A 13,883-nucleotide genomic window follows, 5' to 3' on the forward strand; every position below is an offset into this window, starting at 1 on the left:
CTTTGGCATTGCCTTTCTTTGGGATTGGAATGAAAACTGACCTTTTCCAGTCCTGTGGCCACTGCTGAATTTTCCAAAGTGGCTGGCATATTGGGTGAAACACTTTTACAGCATCATCTTTTAGAATTTTAAATAGCTTAGCTGAAATTCTATCACCTCCACTAGCTTTGTTTGCAGTGATGCTTCCTAAGGCCCATTTGACTTCACACTCCAGGATGTCTGGCTCTAGGTGAGTGATCGCACCATTGTGGTTATCTGGGTCATAAGATCTGTTTTGTATAGTTCTTCTGTGTATTCTTGTCACCTCTTCTTTATATCTTCTGCTTCTGTTAGGTCCTTACTGTTTCTATCCTTTATTTTGTCCATCTTTGCATGAAATGTTCCCTTGGTATCTCTGATTTTCTTGAAGAGATCTCTAGTCTTTCCCATTTTATTATTTTCTTCTATTTCTTTGTGTTGATCACTGAGGAAGGTTTTCTTATCTCTCCTTGCTCTTCTTTGGAACTCTGCATTCAAATTGGTTCAGTTCAGTTCAGTTCAGTCACTCCGTCGTGTCCGACTCTTTGCAACCCTATGGACTGCAGCATGCCAGGCCTCCCTGTCCATCACCAACTCCTGGAGTTTACCCAAACTCATGTCCATTGAGTTGGTGATGCCATCAAACCATCTCATCCTCTGTCATCCCCTTCTTCTCCCATCTTCAATCTTTCCCAGCGTCAGGGTCTTTTCAAGTGATTCAGCTCTTCGCATTAGGTAGCCAAAGTATTGGAGTTTCAGCTTCAACATCAGTCCTTCCAATGAACACTCAGGACTGATCTCCTTTAGGATGGACTGGTTGGATCTCCTTGCAGTCCAAGGGACTCTCAAGAGTCTTCTCCAACACCACAGTTCAAAAGCATCAATTCTTCAGCACTCAGCTTGGGTATATCTTTCCTTTTCTCCTTTGCCTATCACTTCTCTTCTTTTCACAGTTAATTGTAAGACCTCCTCAGGCAACCATTTTGTCTTTTTGTGTTTCTTTTTCTTGGGGATGGTCTTGATCCGTGCCTCCTGTACAATGTCACGAACCTCCATCCATAGTTCTTCAGGCACTCTGTGTGAGATCTAATCCTTTGAATCTATTTGTCTCTTCCACTGTATAATTGTAAGGGATTTTATTTAGTTCATAGCTGAATGGTCTAGTGACTTTCCCTACTTTCTTCAATTTAAGTCTGAATTTGGAAATAAGGAGTTCATGATCTGAGCCACAATCAGCTCCCAGTCTTGTTTTTACTAACTGTATAGAGCTTTTCCATCTTTGGCTGCAAAGAATATAATCAATGTGATTTTGCTATTGACTATGTGGTGATGTCCATGTGTAGCATCTTCTCTTGTGTTGCTGGAAAACAGTTTTTGCTGTGACCAGTGCGTTCTCTTGACAAAACTGTCAGCCTTTGCCCTGCTTCATTCTGTACTCCAAGGCCAAATTTGCCTGTTACTCCAGGTATGTCTTAACTTTCTAGTTTCACATTCCAGTCCCCTATGATGAAAAAGACATCTTTTTTGGATGTTAGTTCTAGAATGTCTTGTAGGTCTTCATAGAACCATTTAACTTCAGTCTTTTTAACAATCCTGATTGGGGCATAGCCTTGGATTACTGTGATATTGAAAGGTTTGCCTTGAAAATTAAGAGAGATCATTCTGTCATTTTTTAGACTGCACCCAAGTACTGCATTTTCAACTCTTTTGTTGACTATGAGGACGTTTTACAATTTTACTATTGGACATTTTAAACTTTTGATCACATTCACCGACGTTGCCCACCTTCCACTCTTTACCTTTAGCGATCACCAATCTATTCTTTGTGAGTTTTTTTTTCTTAGATTCCACATGTAAGTGAGATCGTACAGTCTTTGTCTTTCCTTGACTTATTTCACTCAATGTAATGCCCTCAATACCTTTACATGTTGTTGTAAATCACATGATTTCCTTTTATTTTATTGAGACTAACATACTGATGGATTCATATCTATGTCTTTACCATATTTTCTTTATCAAGTTATCATTGATGGATTCTTAGGTTCATTCCATGTATTGGTTATTGTAAATAATACAGTTATAATAATATTTTAAAAGAAATTCTGAAATTTTTGAGTTCTGATTATTTGTATGGCCATGTTGGGAGGCATGTAGGGTCTTAGTTCCCTGACCAATGATCAGAACTGTGCCCCCTGCACTGGGAGTGTTGAGTCCTAACCACTGGACCTTCATAGACGTTCCTGAAATTTTCCATATTAATATGTGGTTTGTATTTAACTCTTTCTCTTCCTTGGGTTATCTTCCTGAGGCCCTCACATGTAAACAACATTTTTTCAAGACACAATATTTTCTCCTCAGTTCTATATGTCATTGCTTTACTGTTGTTTGTGTCTATTGGTGTAAGCACATTTTACTATTTAATTTTTATTATTTTTAGGCATCTGTATACTTTTTTGATTTCTTTTCATTAATCATAGCACCTGTATTTGTTGAATTTGTTTGATCTGCAGACTCAGATTTTTTTTTTTAAGAAAGGAAGTTATTTCTTCTTTCTCCTCATCTTTTTCCTCTCTTTTTCTTGACTTGTGTGATGACTTCCATACTATTTAGTCTTGAAGTACAAGATCAATTTTCCTGAATCTGTTCTGTGATTCTTATGTACATATTTAACTCATCAGGTTTATCCAGCTTTCCCTTGAGATATTGGAAAATTTCTCAAGGTTATCTTATACAAAGTTATTTTCATTTTCTGCGTTGAATAGTGTGTTAACTCTTTCTGTTTGGATTTTAAGGTAGAAATAGCATTTTCCATCTCAATAGTGCAATTTCTTCTGAGCTCTTATTCTCTCATCATGCCTTTTTACTATCCTTGCATCAAGGCAATGATATCTCTTGATTATTTCCAAGATATAAATAAGAAATCTCCCAGATTTTTCTCATTTCTGGAAGTAATTGTATTTTTTTAAATGAAACTTGTTTGGTGTCTTTTGAGTGCCACTCTTTTTAACTGCAGTATTTCTACACATGACAGCATGAAGCATATAACATCTTCCCTGTTTGCTTATGGAGGGTGTTCAATGAAGTCTAGTTTTATTAAAAATAAAGATAGGTTTTGCCAGACATTGTTGTTGGTCTTTGGGGGCAGATATTAATCCATATTTACTTATAACCTTAGGTTTTGAACACAGAGAGAGGCCCATGCAAGATCTGAGGACTGGTTGAAGACAACCACACCAAGTTAGGTCCTCCAAAGTTGACAACTGCAGTCAGTAAGCTAGTGAAACCATGACTTGTGAAAAGCAAGAAAGTGGGTTTGCCTGAATGTCTTTCGGTCATGGCTTTGGGTAGAGCAGGAAAAAATGGAAAGGTTTTTATTCATAATTTCTCAACACAAACCCCCCTTTAAGCAGATTTGCGAGCATAATTCAGTTGTACAGTAGAGCCCACAAGGCTTCAAGCCCAAACTTCAGCCTCTAGTGGTCCTTTATTGGCTGTTCCCAAGTGCCTAGGGGAGACAAAAATAAGATCTTTCTGGAGGCAAGAGCATTAAAAATCGATCCACAGAGACTTTCTTTGAATTAAATAATATGAACATTTAGAATTCTTGAAAAATCATAAAATGAGCAAACAAGCCTATGTTATTGACGTTAAACAGAAAAGTCAAACCAATAAATGATTCACACAAAGAGTATATTTAGGACTAATCAGGTAGAGCATATAAATAACTGTGTTATAGTGTTTCAGAGACAGGTTTTGAGATGGATATGTTAGAAAGATGATTCAATAAAGCTGCAGAGAGAATTATGAAAATGGAGTCATTTGTATAAAATATTCAGAATCACAGAGATAGAAAGAAAAAAAATGAAAGTAGAGTTAAGAGTTTTGGAAGAGATAGGGAATGGGGGAATAAATTATTCTAAGAAATAATGGGTGACATTTTTCTAGAACTAATGAAAGACACCAATATTTACTGTCACTAAATTACACATAAAGAAATAAATCTTAATGCATTTCAGGATATTAAAGATAGGAGATCTTACAATTTCTAAATGTAATTACACTTGTTTATTGACATGCTACGTATAGTTTTTTTTTTTGTTTGTTTGCTTTTTGTTTTCTGGCTGCACCGGGTCTTCACTGCTACACGTGGGCTTTCTCCAGTTGCAGCAAACAGATGCTGCTCTCTAGTTGTGGCGCGCGGGCTTCTCATTGCAGTGGCTTCGCTTGTTGTGGAGCATGGGCTGTAGGGCGCACAGGCTTCAGTAGTTTCGGCTCTTGGGCACAGTGGCTGTAGTGCATGGGTTTAGTCGCCCCGTGACATGTGGGATCTTCAGGGAGCAGGGATCTAATGAGCGTACCCTGTACTGGAAGGCAGATTCTTAACGATAGGTTCATCAGGCAAGTCCTACTTAAAACAGTTTTCTATATAATAGGCATGCCAGAAAGATAAAGACCAATACCGTATACTAACACATTTATATGGAATTTAGAAAGATGGTAACGATAACCCTATATGCAAAACAGAAAAAGAGACACAGATGTACAGAACAGACTTTTGGACTCTGTGGGAGAAGGCGAGGGTGGGATGTTTCGAGAGAACAGCATCGAAACATGTATATTATCTAGGGTGAAACAGATCACCAGCCCAGGTGGGATGCATGAGACAAGTGCTCCGGCCTGGTGCACTGGGAAGACCCAGAGGAATTGGGTGGAGAGGGAGGTGAGAGGGAGGATCGGGATTGGGAATACATGTAAATCCATGGCTGATTCATGTCAATGTATGACAAAAACCACTACAATATTGTAAAGTAATTAGCCTCCAACTAATAAAAATAAATGGAAAAAAAAATAAAACAGTTTTCTAGGGAGTGATAATTTTTAAAAGTATTTTGTACATGGATGTTTTATCCATATTACAGAGCCTCTCTCTATGTGTTTGTGTCTTATAGACAAATCATATCAATAGTGTCTGAAAGTGTATGTGAAGTGTTTGCATTTCTAAATCTTCACCAGAAATCACATCCATTATGTGCTTTGTATTTTGCTTTTCACACTTGTCATTAAATTATAAATATACTGCTTATTTTTAAATTGTTATAATTATCATTTCAGTGACTTCATTATATCTCATAAAATTTATTCCATTATAATTTCACTAGTCATTTTTCCTTATTAGATATTTAGACTTTTCTCTCAAAAAATTTTAATTATTATGTATAACTTTGATATGATACACATTTTGTGCATATGGCTTCTAAACTTTTATTTAGAATTGGTTCCTTAGGAAAAGTCCCAGAAGTAATATTATCACATCAAGTAGTCATTGTATTTTGACATGTACCAGCTTTTATCATGAGTCAGCACTAAATATTTTCAATTTGAGTTTGTATATCTACCAATTTGCAGGGTCTAAAAAGCATTTTTAAGTAGTAAACTAGAATATTTCCCCATGTTTGTTTTTTAATTGGTTTTTCTCTGTGCTCACCAGTATCTTGATAAGTATCTTGCTTATCAGTATTCATGCTTTATAAACTTATCTTTTGTGGATTCTATGTTTGGTATATATATATTACCAATATATAATTTTCTGCAATAACACAAATATTAAAATAAAAAATTAAATTGTAGACTTTAAAGTTATCTTAACTTTAAAGTTATTTTAAAACTTATTTTAAAATGTTAAAATTAGTAATTTTCTATAATAATACAAATATTCTTCCCATGTTGATATTTATTTATTTATTTTATTTTTTTTTTCTTGTTATTTTTTTTTTATTTTATTTTATTTATTTTTTTTTATTATTATTTTTTTTTCCCAGTGGGTTTTGTCATACATTGATATGAATCAGCCATGGATTTACATGTATTCCCAATCCCGATCCCCCCTCCCACCTCCCTCTCCACCCGATTCCGAGGGTGAGGTTACTAGCCAGTTTGGGGATCAAATATTAGTTATGAATTTCAATTATTTTGGGGTAGATTATCAAGAAAAGCTTAGAAATATATGTATATGTAAAGAAGTGTGCCAGTGAGTTTTGCTTACCAACGTGTTGACAAAATAAGGACCTATACTTCCTAGCAGCATTGGTATATGGATATTGGTGTCCAGTATCCATATTGGACTCACCCGATCTTGTTTCTAACACTCTTCTGTCTTACATGTCTTTATTAAAAAGGATGAGCAATCTAAACTATTTACTTACCAGACAATTATAAAGCTAGTGTTTGCTTTATTACATAATTCTGACCAGTAAAGTGTAAGCAAGACTATGCTGTCATCTTCCCCCTCCCCCACCACTTCCTCTTTCTCCCTCCTTGGATGGTGATGTGCTGGCTGGAGCTACTGCAGCCACCTTGCAGTCATGATGAGAAAATCAGGAGAATAACAGATACAGTGACCCTGATTTTGTTAAGACAACTGAAATAAGGCCAGAAACTTGATACCCACTGAAACTTATGATATGCAAAAAAGAAAGTTCCATTTATGATTAATTCACTTTAGTCAAACTTTTTGTCATTGGCTGTGAAAAACAAATCCTAATTAATCAAACTAAGCTTAGGGAGAGGAAAATTGGTTCTCTGTTTTACTAAGATACACTTTTAAACTAACCCAGAGCCAGATTTATCTATCTAAACTACTGCTGTGAGTACACAGTAACTGACCAACGTAGATAAGAGAATTTTTAATTTTTGTTTACCTATTTCCCCAAATGTATCCAGGGAGTAAATGCATCTCCTGGAGCAAAAGTAAAATAAGAATTTTTAAAAATGCTCATGGCATTTAACAGCAGGAGAACAGAATTTAAAGGCATTCCTATATTTGCTATCCAGAGAAATACCATTCCACTCAGCAAATACAATAAGTATCCAAGAGACATACACCCATGCCTCTGCATATCCATCCATTTATAGCCATTACTTACCCATTTATAATATATGGAGGACATACCATATGCTGAACTATGTGTTCCATGCCAGGGATATATATATATTAAAAAAAAGCATATATTGCTGAGTCCTTGCCTCTGAGATTTTCACTCCAGGCTGAATGTAGGAAGGAAGGAGAGGCCATTTGGAAAAACAAATGTTCTTCATACAGTTTGAGAGTAAAAAGCACAGGTTACTAAAGTGAGATTCATAGTAGAGAGCGAAATGGAACAGGTGTTCCTCAAGGCCCCACAGTCAACAAACGCTGCAAGTTACTTTATTTGATGTCTTCTTGTCTAGTCATTTTATTTACCAACCATTAACTGAAATAAGTGAACTGTTATCTATTCTGAGACTCTTTTTGCATTATGAAAATGCTATTCTTTTTTTCTTTTCTTTTTTTTTTTTAGAGGTTGGGAAGAATGGAGAGAGTATCCTGGAAACATATACAATACCATATGTAAAATAGGTAGCCAATGGGAATTTGTTGTATGACTCTGGGAACTCAAACTAGGGCTCTGTTGAGACCCAGAGGGGTTTAAAGGGCTGAGAGATGGGAGGAAGGTTCAAGAGGGAGGGGACATATGTATACCTATGGCTGATTCATACTGATGTATGGCAGAAACCAACACAATATTGTAAAGCAATTATCCTCCAATTAAAAATAGATTAATTTTAAAAGTAAGGTGTTATGGTAGTAAAAAAAAAAAAAAAGTGCTATCTTTTTGACTGTTGCTGTACAGAATTTGACTTGTATGTAGAAACTTCCTCTGATCTGCCAATATTGTGCCTGCTATGAGATTAATTTCCCCCAGGACTCTTCTTTCTTCTGACTTGTTATATGTTGGACTGGATGCCGGGCTAACACACGTGGGTCAATTATGCTGCCTATCCCTAGAGCCTGGATTCTTGTTCATACCCTCCTTGTTTATTCCCCTTTGCCACCAGCGAGGCAGGAGGGTGGAGGAGGGTCTGACCTCCACTTCACTGCTCCCAACTAAGCCAGCCATTGTAGAATGCAGCAGAGCAGTCAGGAAATAAGAGGAGGAAAAGCATTGGACCTCAGAAGTGTTGTAGCTGGAAAGAGACTGAGATCTTTTCTCTTTTTGTGAAAAGGGATCTTCTCGATTGACCTAAGGAAAAAGCACTTGTTAAACATCTGTCTTTCCCCTCCTGCTGCTGTTGTATACGGAGGAACAGACTTCCCTTAACTCTGAAGTAATGTCTCCTTTCTTTAGGAAAACAGGTGTCCAAACATGCAGCAAACCACATTTTTAAACAGCTGAAATAAAGTTGAGGACTTTACACATTTCTTTATCATTTTACCTAGAAATTCTCTCATGAAACAGTTTCCTAACTTGGAACTTCATTTTTCCTTCGGACACTTAGGCCAATCTTTTAAAATTTTTACTATCACATCCCTGTCTTCTAGATTACTGTTCTTTGGATGGAAAATCTATTTTTTAAAAAATATAATATTCAACTATTGATTTTTTTTTCATGTAACTGAAATGTGCATTATAAACATGAAGACCTTAGAACTACATTGACTTCTGTCATATTAAATATCTTTATAGGAAGAAGAAAAGAAAAATTGAGATAAAACTGATCAATATTGTGGGAACTTTGAAATATTTATCATGGCACATCTAAATATGTGGAGGGAGGAATTATAATCTCTTTTATGGATGAGAAAATCAAGGTGAATGAAGTTCACAATTCTAAGATAACATATTCATAAAATAGTAAAATTAGGATTCAAATCCAATTTTTAAATCTAACTTCAAAAATCATGCACTTTGTAGCTCATAATGTAATACAGAGCTCTTCCCATTCTACATATAGCGCTTTGTCAAGTTGTTAAGTCAGAATCAGTTTATGAGTCTCTAGGTGGCGCTAATGGTAGAAAACCCACCTGCCAAAGCAAGAGATATAAGAGAAGCAGGACTGACCCCAGAGTGGGGAAGATCCCCAGGAGGGCGTGGCAACCCACTCCAGTATTCTTGCCTGGAAAATCCCATGGACAGAAGAGCTCTGCATGTGGGCTACAATCCATAGATTTGCAAACAGTCAGACATGGCTGAAGTAACACACACACACAAACACACCCTATAGGACTTTTTAAAAAAATATAATTGCTTTACAATGTTGTGTTAATTTCTGCTGTACAACAAAGCAAATCAGCTATTTGTTGCTGTTGTTTAGTCACCAAGTTGTGTCCAACTCTTTGAGACCCCATGGACTGGAAGCACGCCAGGCTTCCCTATCCTTCACTGTCTCCCACAGTTTGCTCAGACTAATGTCCATTGAGTTGGTGATGCCATCCAACCATCTCATACTCTGTCATCCCTTTCTCCTCCTGCCCTCAATCTTTCCCAGCATCAGGATCTTTTCCAACGAGTTGGCTCTTACATCAGGTAGCCAAAGTATTGCAACTTCAGCTTCAGCATCTTTCTTTCTAATGAATATTCAGAGTTGATTTTCTTTAGGATTGACTGACTTGATCTTCTTGACATCCAAGGGATTCTCAAAAGTCTTCTCCAACACCACAATTTGAAAGTATCAATTCTTCAGCACCTAAGCCTTCATTATTGTCCAAGTCTCACATCCATACATGACTACTGGAAAAACAATAGCTTTGATGACACAGACCTTTGTTGGAAAAGTGACATATGTGCTTTTTAATATGCTGCCTAGGGTTGTCATAGCTTTTCTTCTATGGAGCAAGCATCTTTTAATTTTGTGACTTCAGTCACTGTCTGAAATGATTTTGTGGCCCAAGAAAGCAAAATATGTCACTGTTTCCACTTTTTCCCTTTCTATTTGCCTTGAAGTGATGGGACTGGTTGCTATGATCTTAGGTTTTTGAATGTTGAGTTTTAAGCCAGATTTTCACTCTTCTATTTTACCTTCATCAAGAGGCTTTTTATTTCCTTTTTGCTTTCTGCCATTTGAGTGGTATTATCTGCATATCTGAGGTTGTTGACATTTCTCCTGGCAATCTTGATTCCAGCTTGTGATTCATTCAGCCTGGCGTTTCACCTGATGTACTCTGCATAGAAGTTAAATAAGCAGGGTGATAATACAGAACCTTGGCGTGCCCTTTCCCCAATTTTGAACCAGTACATTGTTCCATGCCTGGTTCTAACTGTTGCTTCTTGACCTGCATGCAGGTTTCTTAGGAGGCCAGGAAGGTGGTCTTGTATTCCCATCTCTTTCAGAATTTTCCACAGTTTGTTGTGATCCACACAGTCAAAGGTTTCTGTGTAGTCAATCACACAGAAGTAGATGATTTTTCTGGAATTCCCTTGCTTTCTCTATGATTAAAAGAATGTTGGCAATTTGATCTCTAGTTCCTCTGCCTTTTCTAAACTCAGGTTGTACATCTGGAAGTTCTCAGTTCACATACTGATGAAACCTAGACTGGAGGATTTTGAACATTGCATTGCTAGTATGTGAAATGAAGACAACTGTACAGTCATTTGAACATTCTTTGGCTTTGGCCTTTCTTTGTGATTGGAATGAAAACTGACCTTTTACAGTTCAGTTATATGTATACATATATCTTGGCCCTCTTGGACCCCCCTCAACCATCTCACCTATCTAGACCATCATATATACACTACCATGTTTGAAACAGATAACTAGCAGGAACCTGCTATAAAAGCTCAGTACTCTATGATGAACTCACAGGACTTTGGTAAAGATTCACTGAGTCAATGCATGTAAAAGAGCTCAGAACACAATGACACATGGTCAACATTCAAGTTGCTTGTTAACTGTTAATAATAGCATAGAGTATATGTCATGGCTCTGCTTTCATGTGTTATCCTAGTACAGCTGAATATGTGGTTCTAAATAAATGGTGACTGGTTTTTATTTTATTTATTTATGTTTTGAGTTTCAGTGTTTTTACATGAAAGATCTCTTTCATTCTCCATTGGTTGGTAAATTTATGGGAGCGAAAAGATATCTCTTTTTTTTTCTACAAGAAACTCTTTTAATTTATTATTGCTTTCTTTTGTATTTTGGCATAAGCAGACTTTTAGTCTCTCTTAGTAAGACCATTTACAAACTTTTGTTTCAGCTGTGAAATCTTTTTGTAAAATATAGAGAGAAGCACTGCTGCTTTATCAGAAGTCGGGGTTGGGGGGTGGCTCCTGGATCTTTAAGCACCCTCCTGCCTTTCAGTACCCCTAACTGCTCATTATTGTCTTGGGGGTTCTCCCCTAAGGTTGATGTCATGCAGGCTGAGAACATGCATCCAGTAATCCTTCCTCCTAATCACAGATTGTCTTCACTGCATTTCCACTCTGTACTCACTGTTGACTGCTCTCTTTAACCGGCAGGGTCTACAGTTTGGTACCAGTGAGCTGGAGGAGATGGGAGCCATGTTCTGCTTGGGGCTCCTTGTCTTGGAACTCAAATCTGGAAGCTGCAGCCATCAACTCCTGACCCGTGCAGCAGCTCTGCTGAATGCTGAGGAAGAGTCTCTGGACTTCTACCTGCAGAAGTAAGTTGCTCACAATTTGAACCTTTGTGTTTCCATTGGAGAATATCTCAGAAGTGAAAGTCACACGGACCTGTGGGTGTTTGATAAAGAAAAAAACATGGAGGAACTGCCAAATGAAGGTAGGACAGTAGAGTTCTATTGGAGCCAGACCTGGGACATCCTGAGTTCTTGATGAAGACGGGGGGAGGATGCTTACTTGTACATAAATGCATATAGAAAGCTACATATATTTATAAATATGCATTTTTATAAAATTTTGCTTATGGCAAAGAAGATGCAGCTTAGCAACACACATACACACTTACTTATGTGTGGTTTGACAGTTATATGTTTATATGTGTACAGGTATCATTTTGGAGTCATTAGCTCAGGAAAGGCAATCTCATCATTCATATCTGCACACTTGGGGGACAAGAAATGATTTAATCTTCCCATTCTTAAATAGCAACGTTCCGTCTCAGAATACATGATGCTGATGAATACATTGGCCCGAGAACCTAACTCACAGCCATGGCAGGGGAAGGATGGGTCTCTGAGAATGGTGAGGCTTGTTAATGAGTCAGAAGATGGATAACTGTTATCCACATGAGCCTCTTTGATGCCCTGCACTGTAGGCAAATTGTACTTAGGAGGAAGAAAGAGAGATATAATGGCCAAGAGAGAGAAAAGAGTATCAACAGACATCAGTGGATGGAAGGAATAAGTCATTGCCCACATTTTAACCAAGGGGGGGAGAGGGGAATTGAGCCGTTGGGGAAGGAAGTGGCTACCAATAGTTGAGGAAGCATCCTCACATCCAAAGGCAGAGAGAAAACTGTTTATATTGAGGTCTCTTATTTCCAGTTCATTTTCATGAATTTTCATCCTGCCACTGTTAGGCAGCCATTCCAGTGTGACTTCTCACCAAATGGCCAGTCAAGCCTAGAAAGATCTAATATCTTAAATTCATAATGCTTCAGAAGGCACTGGTTTTCTGTGAGATTTAATTACTTAAGTGCAGTAATTAACTTGCTTATCACACGATGCTATAGATCATAGACTCTGGAGACTTAAGTAAATCCAGACCTCTTCCCTCCCCAGAGACACTGCACTGACTTCGCTTTGACATCACAACCACTTCTGTCTGCCCCTACTCCTTCCACGCCCTCAGTGCCCAAAGGCTTGGTGTGTTTGGCATCGTGGTGGTATTTTAGCTTCTTTCTCTGACAGCAAGTGCTTCCATCTGCCAGGATGTATATTTCAATGTGTCTTTTCATCTTCGCCTTTGCTGAGCTATCTTGGGTGCAGACATGCCTGCGTTTTCTTTCTTTCTTTCCATCTTTGCCGCTCCCCCCACCACCTCCCGTCTCCTCTGCTGTTCATTGAGGAAAGATTGAGCAGACCTGGCATTGCTTCCTTTCCCTGAATTGATTGTGCCCGTCTGTTTGATCCAATGCAATGAGGATTAGTTGCCTGTAAACTGGAACAAGAAGAAATCTATCAGAGAAATGCCTTTTCTAATTCAAGTCTAAAGAATTTGGTGTCAGGCTCCACATGCAATGGTTTCTCTATGGGTGATCATAAGATCATAGTATTACTGTACCTCCATGCCATCCCTTGTAACTAACTAGTAATTCCACACAACAAACTAGTAACTTTTCAGTTGCAACCTATCCAAGGATACTGAAGGTTGAAATCTGACCTTTCTTGGGCTGGGGCAACTTCTTACAGGGCACGACTCCTACATATAGGATGTGATTCAGCTGTGTGTTTTGAAAAGATTTCAATTAAATTTGAGAGGCATGGAATCTGGTGGAGAGCAACAGGATGAAAGCTGCCTATTTCACCCAAACATTTATATGAAATGTCTACTCATGGAGGTGGTTGATCAAAGCAAATCATGGTTCCTACCCAGAGGACCTGAAAACTACTTGGTTGAGAGGGAAATCACCGTGAAAATGTCTGTCTTGACCCAGAAAATATTTCTTCCAGTAAGTGTGTATTCATTAAGGGATGGCAAAGGAGACATAATAAAAATGATACTTGTTGGTTTGAAACCAGCAGCAAGCTGTTTGAGTACCTTTGATTCGTTTCTGATGAGTAGAACTAGATCATGACATATAGTAATCAGCAGAGTGAATCCTAGGAATTGTGTTAGCAACAGGGCTCTTACTATCATACAAAAGGGTCTAACTGTTTGTTAGATATGCTTTAAGCAGGAGACTTCTGCAGCCCTCTTCCCAGCCCCTGGCCCATTCCTGCCTTTTTTCCTTGGGTGTGTAACCTTTATTTGATATAATCGGATTATAATCAGAAAGGTTCTTCTTTTCTTGCACAGAAATGCTAGAAATGCTAGGAAAAAAAAAAAAAAGGCAATCTTTGACCTGAAAGGTTGCCTTAAAAATATGTGAGCACGTGTTATTTTGAGGGTCCTTTAGACAAGGCC

At 37.8% G+C, this 13,883-nt stretch overlaps 1 protein-coding gene across 1 annotated transcript in view; it reads left to right on the top strand.

Annotated features, from left to right (window-relative positions):
* Positions 1 to 13,883, top strand: part of AGBL1 (AGBL carboxypeptidase 1) — an 836,354-nt gene that overhangs the window by 577,441 nt on the left and 245,030 nt on the right. Inside the window, exon 23 of the mRNA XM_061159751.1 lies at positions 11,295 to 11,458. Coding sequence (XP_061015734.1) covers positions 11,295 to 11,458 — 164 coding nt within the window. The remainder of the gene's footprint in view (positions 1 to 11,294; positions 11,459 to 13,883) is intronic.

Source organism: Dama dama, chromosome 13 (genome assembly GCF_033118175.1).
Source record: "Dama dama isolate Ldn47 chromosome 13, ASM3311817v1, whole genome shotgun sequence".
Lineage (NCBI taxonomy): Eukaryota > Metazoa > Chordata > Mammalia > Artiodactyla > Cervidae > Dama > Dama dama.